Here is a 13,240-nt window from a genome sequence, read left to right as displayed (position 1 = left end):
ATTTCTATTTAAGTTCCGGACTTTTACATAAATAAAAAGAACTTACTCATTAGTGATCGAGAAATAATTCAATTTTTTTATTAGCATATGCACCGAGGACTCTCAATTATATTTTGTGCAATCAAATTTCTTTTTTACGAATGATTCAGTGAATTCTAAAAGTTTATAAAAGTTTTAATTTGTAAAATACAAATATAGTGAAAAGTAGGAGAATATATTTCAAAAAGAATAATCATGAGAAAGGTTAACAAAACGATTAAAAATGTCTTAATATGTATATAAATGTAAGTAAAAGTTCTGTCATTTTGATGAATGTTTGAAGCAAAAACTAATATAACTTAGAATTTACTTAAACAAACTATAGAACCTTGAAAGAACAAAATTAATCCAAACTAAGTGGATGTTTGAAGCAATTGCACTTAATATTATGAAGTAAAAAAGTTCTATAAAATAGATTGTCACTAAAAATATTTTAGTGTCTAGTAGAAATAATTGTAAAAATTATTATTATTTTTTTAAAATTAAAAATTATATTTTCAGTAAAAATCATTTTTTTTAAAGATTTTAAATATAAATATTTATTAGAAAATTATTGTTTAAAATTTACAAATGGTAATTTGTGTATTTAAATATATCAAAAGGATATTTTGATTTTAAGTTTTGTGAGAATTACCTTTTATTTTATCCCTTTCATTAAAAAATAATTTGGAGAAGCCCAAGCCAAAATCAAAGGTTGACTGATATAGAGCTTAAATGAAAACAGTTTAGCCAATGGGATGCATCCTGGTTGCCCTCAACAAGAACGCCTTTGACGATCCCCCAAATTTATATAACCCACTGCACTTGCGATTTGGATTTCAAATTTCTCCCTCAAGCTTTCTTCCTATAAATTGAGAACCAACCAACTCTCTTCTTCTCCTTGTACGAGGAACACCCACGAAATAAATTCTTCTGCATTTTTCCTTTCTCCTCTTCCTCCTCCTCCTCCTAAATCAACCAGTGAGCAAGCAAAACGACCATCCTACTCTGCGGTTCTTTCCATCTTTGTCTTCATACGACGATAAAAGATGAGCTTAACGAGAGAATATTAAAAGAGATCTTCTTGTTCTGATTCCTCCTCTGTTTATATTTCTTGTAAGTGTCGCTTTCTCCTTCTCTCTAACTCTTATCATTCATTGTTGCTTTATTTACTCTAGGCTTTTTTTTTTTCTCTCTTTTTGCTCTGTAATTTAGCAATGCTTCTCATCTTTCTCAATACCGCATGTTGTTTGTGATTTTTGAACTCTGTTTCTGTTTTTTTAACTAGACAAATGTTCAAGATCTGGGGTATCTTCTTCTCTTCAATCCCATTTAAATAGTTATTGTGGGAAATTAATTGGGTCTTTAATTGATTTCTTTCATCTGTTTTATTTTCTTCTATTTTTTACTGACCTCTAGGTTCATGGAGACTTAAAAGTGGGTTTTATGTGGGAAAGAACTTAAAAAGGCAAATATTTTTTCAGATGGGTTGATGAAGATTTCTCTTTTTTGATATAATCTTTTGTAATTGTTTAATATCTATTCTTCCACTCTGTCCTCCTCTCTGTAAAGGCCTAAACCTAAACTTGTAAAACAAATACACTTCACCAAAAAGGATGTACTCAGTTCTCTCTCTCTCTCTCTCTTGTTTTTCATTTTTCACTTCTTTCGTCAATGGTCCTTCTCGGGAAGCTGTCTCCATTTCCCCTGCAACTAGCTCTTTTATATTCTCCTTTTAATACTCCCATGTCAAAATCCTAAACAAATACAAAATTACATAATTTGACAAATGGGTATTTTTCTTCTCAATATTTTATTTGATTAAACGCCTATTTGACAGACTTTCACTATTTTAATAATTGGGTAAACGAGAAATCTCCGCATATAACACTAACTGATTCTCCTTCTGATTCATGATATTGTGGGTTTGATTCCCAGAAACCAGACGGCGGAACAATGAGAACAAAACAGCGAAGCATCTCAAAGGTAAGCGACCCGAACCATAATAACCCGATTTTTTGCCGATTTATTAAACAACTTTCTTATACCTCGAAACTTTCTCTCTGTTTCAGTCTTCTTGGCCTAAAATAGTCGTGAGAAAATGGTTAAATATCCGGAGCGGAACCGATGAATATCATTCCGATTATGGAACCCGAGGTCGAATTTCTTATCGGGTTTGGTAAAAGAATTTTGTTTGGTATCGGGTTTTGAATCGGGTCTGTTGTTTTTTTGTTACAGGCAGAACCGAGAGGAGGAGGAGCTGTTCGGACCAGGATTACTACGTCGTTGTACCAGACGATTTTTCAGGTAATTATTGTGAGGCGACGCCCCACTGGTAGTTCGTACTGATTTGGCTGTTATCCGTCCGTTTTGGTACAAAAATGTGTGGGTCCCACACGGAGGCCGTTAGATCGACGGCTATGATTGGACTTTCAAACAAAAGAAGAGATCTTCTCTGTTGGGTCTTTTTTTGGGTTAGCGTAGTTCAACTATACAAACTGCTTAAAATCGTGCCACGTGTACGGACGAGATGGTCTGTGCACGAATTGGTGCAAGGAATTTGTTATAGCAGATAAATGGGTGTGTACTATTTTCTAAAAAAAGTAATTTAATTGCTTTATTTAATTTTGAGTTTATTTATTTATTTTTTGAATAGAAGGTTGGTTGATGGAAGCTACTAATGGGGTTAAGCAGTCGGCAATAATGCCGGAGGTGGAAGCTGTCACCGATTCTCTCAACCTCAGGTAACTCTAACATGGCTTCTGCTTCAATTTCATTTTTGGCTTTTGTGGGTCGATTATTAAAGTTTCTTTTTTACATTATCAGCTCAGCAAGACTAAATATTATTGTTTATTTAATTATTTTATTCTTATTAAAGTTAGATGAGAGTTTAATATCGATAAGCAAAGGTTTAGCCACTTAATTAAATATGTTATTAATTTTATTTATCACAAAAAAAGATTAAAAAAATATTTACATAATTTAAAACATTATTCTCTTGATTTATTACGGGACTAAGAAGTAATTTAGTCTTAATTTTCGGAAAAGTTTAAAATGTTGAATATGAATTGATAAGTGGTTTGTTTGTTTAAAATGTGTAGGATGTTCGTGGGAACATGGAATGTAGGAGGAAAGTCACCCCATGAAGGTTTGAACCTAAAGGATTGGCTAAGGTCCCCTGCTCCTGCTGACATTTACGTTCTCGGGTATTGTATTTTATATTTTCACCTCCGGCGAATACTTGATTTAGTCCATCATAAAATATTAATTACTAGTTAGATGAATGGTTGATATGTCACTCTTTATGAAAAATTATGAATTTTAATATGGTATATTTTCACGAGTGTTTTTATTTAAAAATTATTTTTATTTTGTTATGATTATCGATATTTATATCACTTAATTATTGAATTTATAAATTTACTCAAAAAAGTAAGTTAATCGTAAATGACGTCTTTACTTACACCAAATTTCTTCTTCGACGAAGATGTTAAGAGTCACTATAAGGTTTTCCTAATCATTAATCTTCTTTGATTGGACCACTTGTCATTTTCTTCAGTGTAAAATCTTCATTTACAACGTGTTTTGATTCTTGAAGCACTTGATAATTATACATTATCCTTCAAAAGAGAGAATAGTTTCATCATAAATTTTATTAAACGCGTTTGTTTAATAAATTCAGGTTCCAGGAAATTGTCCCTCTAAATGCTGGGAATGTACTAGGAGCAGAGGACATTGGTCCAGCTGCCAAATGGCTGTCCCTGATTCGTCAAGCTTTGAACAGTGATACCAAGGAAGTGGATTTATCAAAACCCAGACTCAGCTTCTCTGACTTGCTTTCCCTAGAGGATGAACTCGGCAAACAAGAGTTTGAAAGATTGATAACAATGAATTCAAGTCAAGAGTCTCACAGATTCTGCCTTGCAGCCAGTAAGCAGATGGTGGGCATTTTCTTGTGTGTCTGGGTTAGAGATGACCTATATAAACACATCCGTAATATAAAAGTCTCTTGCGTAGGCCGTGGCCTTATGGGATACCTTGGGAACAAGGTGACTAACTTACCCCATACTTAGAATTGCTTTCTCACCCTACAAAAGTTGATAATAATTAATTATACCCATGTCTTTACTTACAGGGTTCTATATCAGTCAGCATGACTTTACACCACACAAGTTTCTGTTTTGTTTGCACTCATTTGACTTCTGGTGAGAAAGAAGGTGATGAGCTGAGAAGAAACTCAGATGTTTCTGAAATTTTGAAGAGAACAAGATTTTCTTACCCATCTACACGTTCAGGACCTCAAAACATTTTGAGTCATGAGTAAGTTATTCTCACATTCAACTTTAACTCTATAGATGAAAAACCCTACTGTGGTTTGGTTCCATAATGAGTTTCTTTTCTTTTCTCTTGTTTAATTCAGCAAGATAGTCTGGCTCGGCGATTTAAATTATAGGCTTGCTGCTTGCCGGAGTGACATGCATGAGTTGTTAATGAGAAATGATTGGGACGCTCTTCTGGAGAAGGATCAAGTGAGTCACTCATAACAAATTTTCTTAAGAGTATTTGAAGAAATGTTTGGAAGATCTAATGGTTAGATGATTTGATTATGTGTAGTTAAGGATAGAGCAGAGAGCTGGTAGGGTGTTTAAAGGGTGGGAAGAAGGGAGGATATATTTTGCACCAACTTACAAATACCTCACGGATTCTGATTATTATGTCGTACAAACCTCTAAATCCAAAGAAAAGCGGCGTACTCCTGCCTGGTAACGTTCTAACTTGGTAACAATTATATATATGTATATATATATTCACTAAAAAAGATTATCAACAGTAGATTTGGATTAAGTTATGCATTCATTGAATTTAGAGACAAAAAGCTGTTTGTTTGCTTTATCATTTGTTTTTATTATGGATAGGTTTTCTAAGTTCTTGTATTACGTGTATGTGTATGTATATATATAATAAATGAGAGGATTGTTTACTAAATCTATATTGTGAAAGACAAATTCTAATTACGCAGCCATCATTGATTGAGTAAAAAAATCTTATTCTCCCTCGCTGCTAGGGAGACAATAATTTCAGATCTTTAATTTCTTAGTTGACTTGTGGCTTCAAATCTTTTAATAATTCCACATGCTTTTTGGATTTTTCCATGATGTTAAAATTGTCAACCATAATCAACAGTGATGAGAACAATTTAAAAAATCCTGTTGAAAATTATGATCTAATGGAGTCTCTACATTGCTATCTCCTCTGTTTAAGTTAATTAAATTATAACTAAAATAATCAGAAGATATGATCTCACTTCCCCTTGTAAAATAATTGCTATATGTAATATGACAAACCGGCCATCGCCTTTTTTTTTTCTTCGTGTTTGCTAAGATTCAGATTGAAATTAAATTACAACTTGCATGCCATTTTCTACTTTAATCAAACATCTGGTGACTCATGTGCATCATTCCCTATGTTCTAAATTTTTTTTTTTTTTTTTCTCTTTTTCTTGTGGGTGAATTCAATTGCAGGTGTGATAGAATACTGTGGAAAGGAGAAGGGCTGAAACAAATGTGGTATGTGAGAGGAGAATCCAGATTCTCAGACCACAGGCCAGTCTATTCCTTATTCTCAGTCCAAGTCAATTTAGCCACCACCAAATCCTGTCCAAGAATTTCAACAAATGCTGCCTTGTCTTCGACTTGCATGTCCAAGGTCCAAGCTGAAGAACTGCTATTGACTGCTTGAGCTGCAGAATGCAGAATCTGCGTATGGAACATTATAAATTGCAAGTCATACTGTCAGCAAACCAAGCTTGCTGTGTCCTAAAACATACTTGCAAGGACAGAAGAAAAGTAACCAAGGAGCAGTGAAGTTGCTGCTGGCCTATAGCATATACTCGGAAAAACGAAATAAGATAGACTTCCCCTCTGCCAAAACCCAAGTGTCCCCCTGCAATTTTTTAACCGAGGGACAGCGTGCAGAGAGGATTATGGTGTTAATAACTAAAAGTCATGAAACTGGTTTTCGTTTTAAATGAAAACAGTGTGGTGGCTGTGGTGCGCTTGTGGTTGTCGTATGCCTGCTCTTGACACCGGAATGATCGATGGGTTACTGTAAATATGCTAATATGGTGAGATGGTAGTGGTGGAGCGCAAGAAGATGAAATTGTGGGTTTAACCAGAAGAGAAGATGCTTCAACTTTCTATGGAGCAGTGGTTTCTCTTCTCCTTTTGTTGTCGGTATTAATTTTTTTATATAAATTTTGTTAATGGGTATTTACAGATTTTATGTAAAAATCAAGAGAAAGTTTCATATTTTTGTAAATCAATACAAGATGAGAAAAAGATGTTCTTAACATTTGTGCCTCAGCTGAACATGTATTTTGTTTTACAAATTAGGAATGACAACTGATCAGGTTTGGAGCCTGAGTTTACAAAACACTAGTTCTGACTGAGTTATAAAATTAAAAAAAAAAAAAAAAAATTCAAACTCACTCTGATTTGGCCTGAATTCAAATATATGTACATTAATATTATATATTAAATGTATTAAACATATTAGTATTGGCATTAAAAAGTATAGATTACTCCTTTCAGAATATATATATATATATAGTACTGTATATAGTTGCATACAGAGTTTGGACTAGTTTTTCTCCACCAAACCTAAAACCAATCTGTACTAGTTTAAATTTGGGTCAAAATTAGGATACAGTTAAGCTGTTCAGTTCAATTCTATTACATAATAAATTTTTAAGCACTCCTATTAAAGACTTTCCAATTTTTGTGAAATAAGATTGATATTATTAACAAGAAATCACACTTTTAGACTTTTATTTTTGATTTATGAGATTTACACAATAAAACTAAGTTGAGTATGTACTGTGAGGGATGTGGGGGAGAAGGTCCCTTGCCCTTCATCTCACTAATGTGTTAGGAAATAATTTTTTCTAACCGGTAGTAAAGACACAAGGTCAAAATTATTTTTAATTTTTTCTATCTCTATCTCTCGTTAAAAAAGATTACCACATATATGTAGTTGTTGTTATCGTCATCGTAACCCTTAGTTGACGCACTACTATTATTCATAATATCACTATTATTATTATTACTACTGATATGTTTGTGTTGTTATCGCCATAATAACAATTTAGTGACTTATTTATGACATTGAGTCAATTTGGTGATGGTAATAAATTATAATTTAATTTTAAAAAAAAATAATATATAGTAAAATAAATCTTCTATTAATTTCACAATCCCAATCCTAGTGGTTTGTAATTGTGCTCCATCAGCATTTCGCACGTACCACCTTTCTTTACATGCATTACAGATAGTAAATAACAACAAATCTTTAATTATATGATTAGAGGCACATGAGTCAATAACTCAAAGAACGTATTTTTTTTTCTTTTTGACATTAAAAGCATCGTGTGATATTACTTTTGTAAGCCACTTATCTTGAAGCTATAGAAGTGGCAAGTAAATTGATTTGCTACACAAATAATTGTTGGAGCAATTTTAGTTGTCCTTTACTAAAGAAAAATGTTCCAGTACTTTGTGGTCGAGCTACTTCAACTCTCCATCCAATTATTGAGTTTTGAATCTTTAGGTATGACTTGCGAATTCTAACATTTATCCTATATGTGACCAAGTTTGTGACAATAATCACATTTTGAACTATGAGTTCCCATTATCAATTTCCTACAACTTTCTTTATATCTAACGTCAGCAAATATTTCACACAAGAAGTTGGGAATTAGTCATCTGAAGAGGACCCTTCCACGCAAATCACCCAAGTTTTTATTTAGCTTTATTAGGAATTGGTATAATCCCTTTCATTTTACAAGTTTCTTATGACACAAAGTATCATCTAAATATTTATATTTGTGATCTTTGAACACATCAAATTATTATTTAAAACGGTTGAACACTGTAAAATAAAGTGACAATAAGTTCTCCTTGTTGTTAATCATGAAGAAAACATTTGATATGGAAGATTTTTGTCATATTCTCCATGTGAGTATGCAACATCATATTTGAAAAAAAAAATTTATTTAATTCGTCATAAAATTAAGTAGTCATAACATTTGGTTATTTTTCATTTTTCATATTCGATAAATTATGTTTTAGTTAGTCAGTTTTACCATTAAAGTATTTATTATTTTTTTTTCTCGAATATAAAGATGGAGACTGATTATGAACATTACAAGTAATTCTAACTATTAATTTATGGCTACTGATAGTAAAGTGTTATCTTTCACAATTTTAAAGGTCGACTGTTTTTAAAGTTGAGTTTTGAACTAAAAAATATTTAATTTGGGATTTAAAATTTTAAAAGGTTGGATTCTTGTCAATAAAAAGTTAAATTGGTCAAAGTCTAATATCTATGGAGTTAAATAATTTTAAACAATTTTCAATTGTTGAAAAATGATTTTTATATGTTTTAAAATTAAATATTTAAATTAATTTAAAAATATTTGAAAGAATTAGAAATACAAGTAAGCAAGTTTATGGAGTTAAGTAAATGATCCAGTGGAAGCGCTTACACGATTAAAAACAGAGTACTTATTTACAGACAAATCACAATGCTCTGATTTAATGGTTCACAGCGCGAAAAACTTCAACGGCTCGGATGATATTCAAGAATCTCCACGTGTACGGTTAAGATAACCCCCCAAGAATTGGATCGTGCAGCCCACCATCTTTTATCATCTCCTCAGCCCACTTAAGGCATAAGCAACAGTCAAAAGAAAAAAAATTTAAAAAAAATGAAAAAACAAAAACTCTTCAAATTCTTCGAAGGAAATTCTACTTTCATTTAGCCTAATCTTGGATCTTGTCACGGACGCTGTCCGTTCAATCTCCGGCGTTGTTTCTGGTCTTGGAAAACCGAAGAGTTAACCGACCCCTGATTATTGGTGAGTACTTTAAGTGGTATACTCTTTGTTGATTTGAACTTCGAAAAATTTTAGGGTTCGGGTGTTTAATCATGTATCACATACCTGATCGGTCGCCGAAAAAATTGAAGGAATTAGTAGAAACAGTAGAATGAATACATGGTATTGAGTAACTTAGGTTGCATGTTTTTCTTAAAGAAAATGTCGAATCGTTATAGTTGCATGAAGTTCGTTCTTAGCTATTCTGCTAAAATGGTAATTTGAATTTGATTGAAATAATTGAACTATTCGTCTGATTAGTTAGTGGGACGAAACAAAATTTTCATTAAATACTCCTTGCATTTTAGCATATAAAATTTTAGTTGCGAGTTCGATTTTTCAAGATGTGTTTCTTTAGCTACGGTTAAATGTTTTCGCTAACTGTAATTTGAACAATCGAAGGCTTATACTCAGAGACAAGCATTGCATCTTGAGTGGCTTATGTACTTCACTGAATTTGACAGAGTTACGAGCCTGGAGAAAAAAAAAAATTGATCCAGAATTTGAAGGATAACAAAGAAAATGGTAAGTATAGTGACTTTTTCACTGGAATTTTTACTTTATGCTACATTTGTAACAAGTCTAGAAATTTTTGTAAAATCCATCTGCAACTTTGCACTTATTTGAAGTAGAGAAAGTTGTTTATTTTACAATACACTAAGCCCAATTAGAATTAGGAGATAGTGAAAAATTACTCTAAATTTGACCTTATGTGGAATTCATAGCATGAATTAGAACAATAGAGTTCAAATTCCGTCAAAGCCAATGGAATTTTAGAATGCATTTTTATGATCTGGCTTTGAATTGTTTATACGACTTTCGAGAAAGTTATGGATTCACTAGCGGACTCCATAAGGTTTCGAGATGTTTTCTAAACATAGCCTTAAGTTGAAGTGTGTGTATGATTTATTAATGTGAGCTTGCTTTGCATGGGCTTAGTTGACTAGATTCGTTATGTTTCAGTCTTCTATGTTTGATTTATTTGTTGACATCTAGTTTGTGTTGCGCGCTGGCTCTTTCTGGTTCTGTTGAAGTGAAGACTATGGTCTTCTATTATAGTTCTTCGATGAAAGTATTGAAAACTTGACTGTTGAATGACTTTCCATGTTGAGAGGGAAGTGTTAATTATCTGCAGCACTTGAATGCTGAAGACTGAAGATATGATTTGAGCTAACTGTACAATGATGGTTATCATATGGAAACCTATTCTCATGTTGCATTTTTGTTGTATAATGATAAAAGCAGATTAGTGATGTGGTTTTGGTGGGGTAAAGGGGATATCAAGTACTGTAATTATTATCGCTTATTTTATATCCGGTGATAACTTCAAAGTATTTGTTTAACACTCTTTCCAGAATCAGGGCTTCTGGACAGCTAAAGGTTCTGGCTGTTTAAATGATGGTGAAATGGCTTACGATAGTTCTTCCAAAATTGAGCCCAAACGTTCTCATCAGTGGTTTATGGATGGTCCTGAGGCAGATCTATTCCCCAATAAGAAACAGGCAGTGGAAGCTTCAAGCAACAATTTATTTTCTGGAATGTTAAATCCATGGGCTAATGCTTCTAGTTTTAATTCAATATCCGGAAATTTCACTGAACGATTATTCGATTCTGAAACAGCCAGGACTGTTAATTTTGATGACCGAAACATTCTGTCAGCCGGAACCGATAAAGTTAATGCGGCTAGAAAGCTTAACGAGGATCCATTTGGAAGTGACTCTTTATTTGGTTTATCCATGTCTCACACACTGGAAGATCCTAGATCAGGACTTAATTTTGGGGGAATCAGAAAAGTGAAAGTGAGCCAGGTAAAGGACTCTGAGAATCTAATGCCTGTACCAATTGGACATAGCTTTGACAGGATGGACAATAACTCGATTTCAGCAGTTGATGCTTATGACAAGTTGGACAGCAATTCCATGTCTACAGGTCTTGCTTTTAACAAAGGAGATGACAACATCTTGACAATGAGTGAGTCTTATGATAGGGAGAATAACATTTTCATATCTATGGGACAACCCTATAGCAAAGGGGATGATACCATAGCAATGGGCACATATAAAGGAAGTAACAGTACTCTACCAGTAAGCCATGCATTCAGCAAGGATGACAGCAATATCATCTCTATGGGTCAAACATACAACAAGACTGATGACAATTCAATGGTTGTAGGTCATGTTTACAGTAAGGAAGATGATAGTACTGTATCATTAGGTCACACATATAGCAGGGGTGAAAACAATACTTTATCAATAGGTCAGTCTTATAGTAAAGGTGAGAGCACAATAATATCATTTGGTGGCTATGAAGATGATGGTCCAAATTCCTCTAGTAGACTTTTACCTAATTATGAGTTTTTGACTGGCCAGTCTTCTGTTCAGAAATCAGAAGTACTCAACCAGCAAACTTTGGGTAAATCAAATGCTGATGCACTTACTGCCCCAATAGCTGTTTCCAGCACTGTTTGTAAGAAAAAAGAAGACGCCAAGGTCTCTAAGAAGATTCCTCCCAACAATTTTCCTTCAAATGTTAGAAGTTTGCTATCAACTGGCATGCTGGATGGAGTTCCTGTGAAATACATTGCTTGGTCACGGGAGGTAATCATTTATTCTTCTGGATCTGTATTATGGATTTGCACACTGTTTCCTGACATCTATGGTTCTTATATTTAGAAGGAACTCTGTGGTGTTATAAAGGGTTCTGGATATCAATGTGGTTGCCAGTCATGTAATTTTTCTAAGGTCAGTTTCTTCTATTATAACTTATTTAACAGGGTAAGTTCTCAGTACTGATATGCTGTTTCTTTTCTTTGTAGGTGATTAATGCATATGAATTTGAGCGACATGCTGGGTGCAAAACAAAACACCCCAACAATCACATATATTTTGAAAATGGGAAGACCATTTATGGGATTGTCCAAGAGCTCCGAAGCACACCTCAGAATATGTTGTTTGAAATTATTCAAACAATAACTGGTTCACCTATCAATCAGAAGTCCTTCCGCCTTTGGAAAGGTGTGCTAATGTACCAGGTTTAATTGTCTTACTGTTGAAATTATAATGTCCAAATGCTTCAGCATCTATATCTGGAGTTCTGAATAGAACAGTTTTTTACAGATCATATTCTGGGTGCTCTGTACTTCCTTCTAACTTGCCCCTTTTTCCCCCTCTATTAACCAGAGTCTTTTCTAGCTGCAACTCGTGAGCTTCAGCGTATATATGGGAACGATGAAGGAAAACAATTGCAATAAACTACCCTTGTTGAAATTTTGAGATGCAATCGTCTTTGTTTTGCACATACATGGCTTTTTAGCAAAACACTGTCATCATAGTGGGTGCAACTAACTTCAGGGTTTGAATCTCTTCCTGTTTGACATCAAGGGATAATGAAGTGAATGTAGGAGATCAACTTTACACACAGAATAGAAGCATTTTGATCCTTTTATTACATGTAACCTCTTGGTTCATAACATTTTTGAGGGAAAAAGGTTGAAATTTGAAATCTGTTTTCTTTTAGAAGGAAAATGTCTGTATTCTTTTTAGCACTCTCATCCTCTCTGTTTTCAATCTTCATTGTACATATGATGCATTGTTACTAGAAGTTGCTTTGATCATGGCAGCAGAGAATCTTTGTTGGATGTTTCTTTTGTTTCTTTATTTCATAAAAGATTTTTGTAATTCGGTATCACCACGTGGAACTAATTGTTGAGAGAGGTAGTCCTATGGAATTCAGAATCACCAAGAAATTTTGGATGGGTTTCAGATTTTTTTTCTTGGGAATGTTTTTTTATCCTCTCTCTACCATCTACTTGATTTCCTTTTCCCAATGGCTTTAGATTCTCCTTTAATGTAACAAAACATATTGGAAGTTCTATTATTTTTTAGTCTGTTATGATTTTGAAAATATTTGTTCTTGCAGAAAGGGTTATACACTGGGAAACCAAACCCACCGATTTGTAGCATCTAATCATGTATTTATTAGTTGTTGGGGATGTTCTTTTGACCTATGTTGGGGGGGTTACACCTCTTAACTTGGCATATAGTATTAACTATTTTTTGTGTGTATGTTCGTTACACGGCACTGAATAATGCATATGTGACTCTCAATCTTTTCTTACCAGCAAATTTCATAGTCTGCAAGTATATATGGTATGGTTATCTTCTGGAATCACTCAATGAAATTTTGGTGGATTTTTGTATGTTGCAGGGAGGGTATGGATCAATTTTTGATCCATATATGCATAAATACATAGAATTAAAGATATGATTATCAGTAAATTTAATTTAATCA

General features: G+C 33.4%; 2 protein-coding genes across 6 annotated transcripts; both read left to right on the top strand.

Annotated features, from left to right (window-relative positions):
• Nucleotides 1–772: 772 nt before the first annotated feature.
• Nucleotides 773–6,367, top strand: LOC110807732 (DNAse I-like superfamily protein). 2 transcript variants are annotated; one of them, XM_022032948.2, is made up of 11 exons: nucleotides 773–1,134; nucleotides 1,957–2,004; nucleotides 2,091–2,175; nucleotides 2,257–2,325; nucleotides 2,678–2,762; nucleotides 3,120–3,224; nucleotides 3,701–4,067; nucleotides 4,154–4,338; nucleotides 4,439–4,547; nucleotides 4,633–4,781; nucleotides 5,541–6,367. In XM_022032948.2, the coding sequence occupies exons 2-11, from the start codon at nucleotides 1,975–1,977 to the stop codon at nucleotides 5,755–5,757; spliced, it is 1,401 nt and encodes a 466-aa protein (XP_021888640.2). In that variant the 5' UTR covers nucleotides 773–1,134; nucleotides 1,957–1,974; the 3' UTR covers nucleotides 5,758–6,367. The 2 variants fall into 2 exon arrangements, with proteins under 2 accessions (XP_021888640.2, XP_021888639.2); XM_022032947.2 differs by having other exon boundaries at nucleotides 2,675–2,762.
• A 2,380-nt stretch (nucleotides 6,368–8,747) lies between these two features.
• On the top strand, nucleotides 8,748–12,711 carry LOC110807723 (uncharacterized). Of its 4 annotated transcripts, none has more exons than XM_022032929.2 (6): nucleotides 8,748–8,932; nucleotides 9,415–9,475; nucleotides 10,306–11,547; nucleotides 11,623–11,691; nucleotides 11,766–11,964; nucleotides 12,130–12,711. In XM_022032929.2, the coding sequence occupies exons 2-6, from the start codon at nucleotides 9,473–9,475 to the stop codon at nucleotides 12,198–12,200; spliced, it is 1,584 nt and encodes a 527-aa protein (XP_021888621.1). In that variant the 5' UTR covers nucleotides 8,748–8,932; nucleotides 9,415–9,472; the 3' UTR covers nucleotides 12,201–12,711. The 4 variants fall into 4 exon arrangements, with proteins under 4 accessions (XP_021888621.1, XP_021888622.1, XP_021888620.1 ...); XM_022032930.2 differs by having other exon boundaries at nucleotides 9,353–9,475; nucleotides 11,626–11,691; XM_022032928.2 differs by having other exon boundaries at nucleotides 9,353–9,475.
• Nucleotides 12,712–13,240: the final 529 nt, after the last annotated feature.

Source organism: Carica papaya, chromosome 8, assembly GCF_054855325.1.
Source record: "Carica papaya isolate Zhongbai chromosome 8, ASM5485532v1, whole genome shotgun sequence".
NCBI classification, from domain to species: domain Eukaryota; kingdom Viridiplantae; phylum Streptophyta; class Magnoliopsida; order Brassicales; family Caricaceae; genus Carica; species Carica papaya.
This window is presented reverse-complemented; position numbering and strand designations above follow the sequence as displayed.

Bases quoted from the DNA above. Each gene is read 5' to 3' on its own strand.
- LOC110807723 (XM_022032929.2), top strand. The intron at 11,548-11,622 runs GTAATCATTTAT...TCTTATATTTAG, and splicing joins ACATTGCTTGGTCACGGGAG to AAGGAACTCTGTGGTGTTAT. The intron at 11,692-11,765 runs GTCAGTTTCTTC...TTTTCTTTGTAG, and splicing joins AGTCATGTAATTTTTCTAAG to GTGATTAATGCATATGAATT.
- LOC110807732 (XM_022032947.2), top strand. From the start codon at position 1,975: ATGAGAACAAAACAGCGAAGCATCTCAAAG. The intron at 3,225-3,700 runs GTATTGTATTTT...TAATAAATTCAG, and splicing joins GCTGACATTTACGTTCTCGG to GTTCCAGGAAATTGTCCCTC. The intron at 4,548-4,632 runs GTGAGTCACTCA...GATTATGTGTAG, and splicing joins CTCTTCTGGAGAAGGATCAA to TTAAGGATAGAGCAGAGAGC.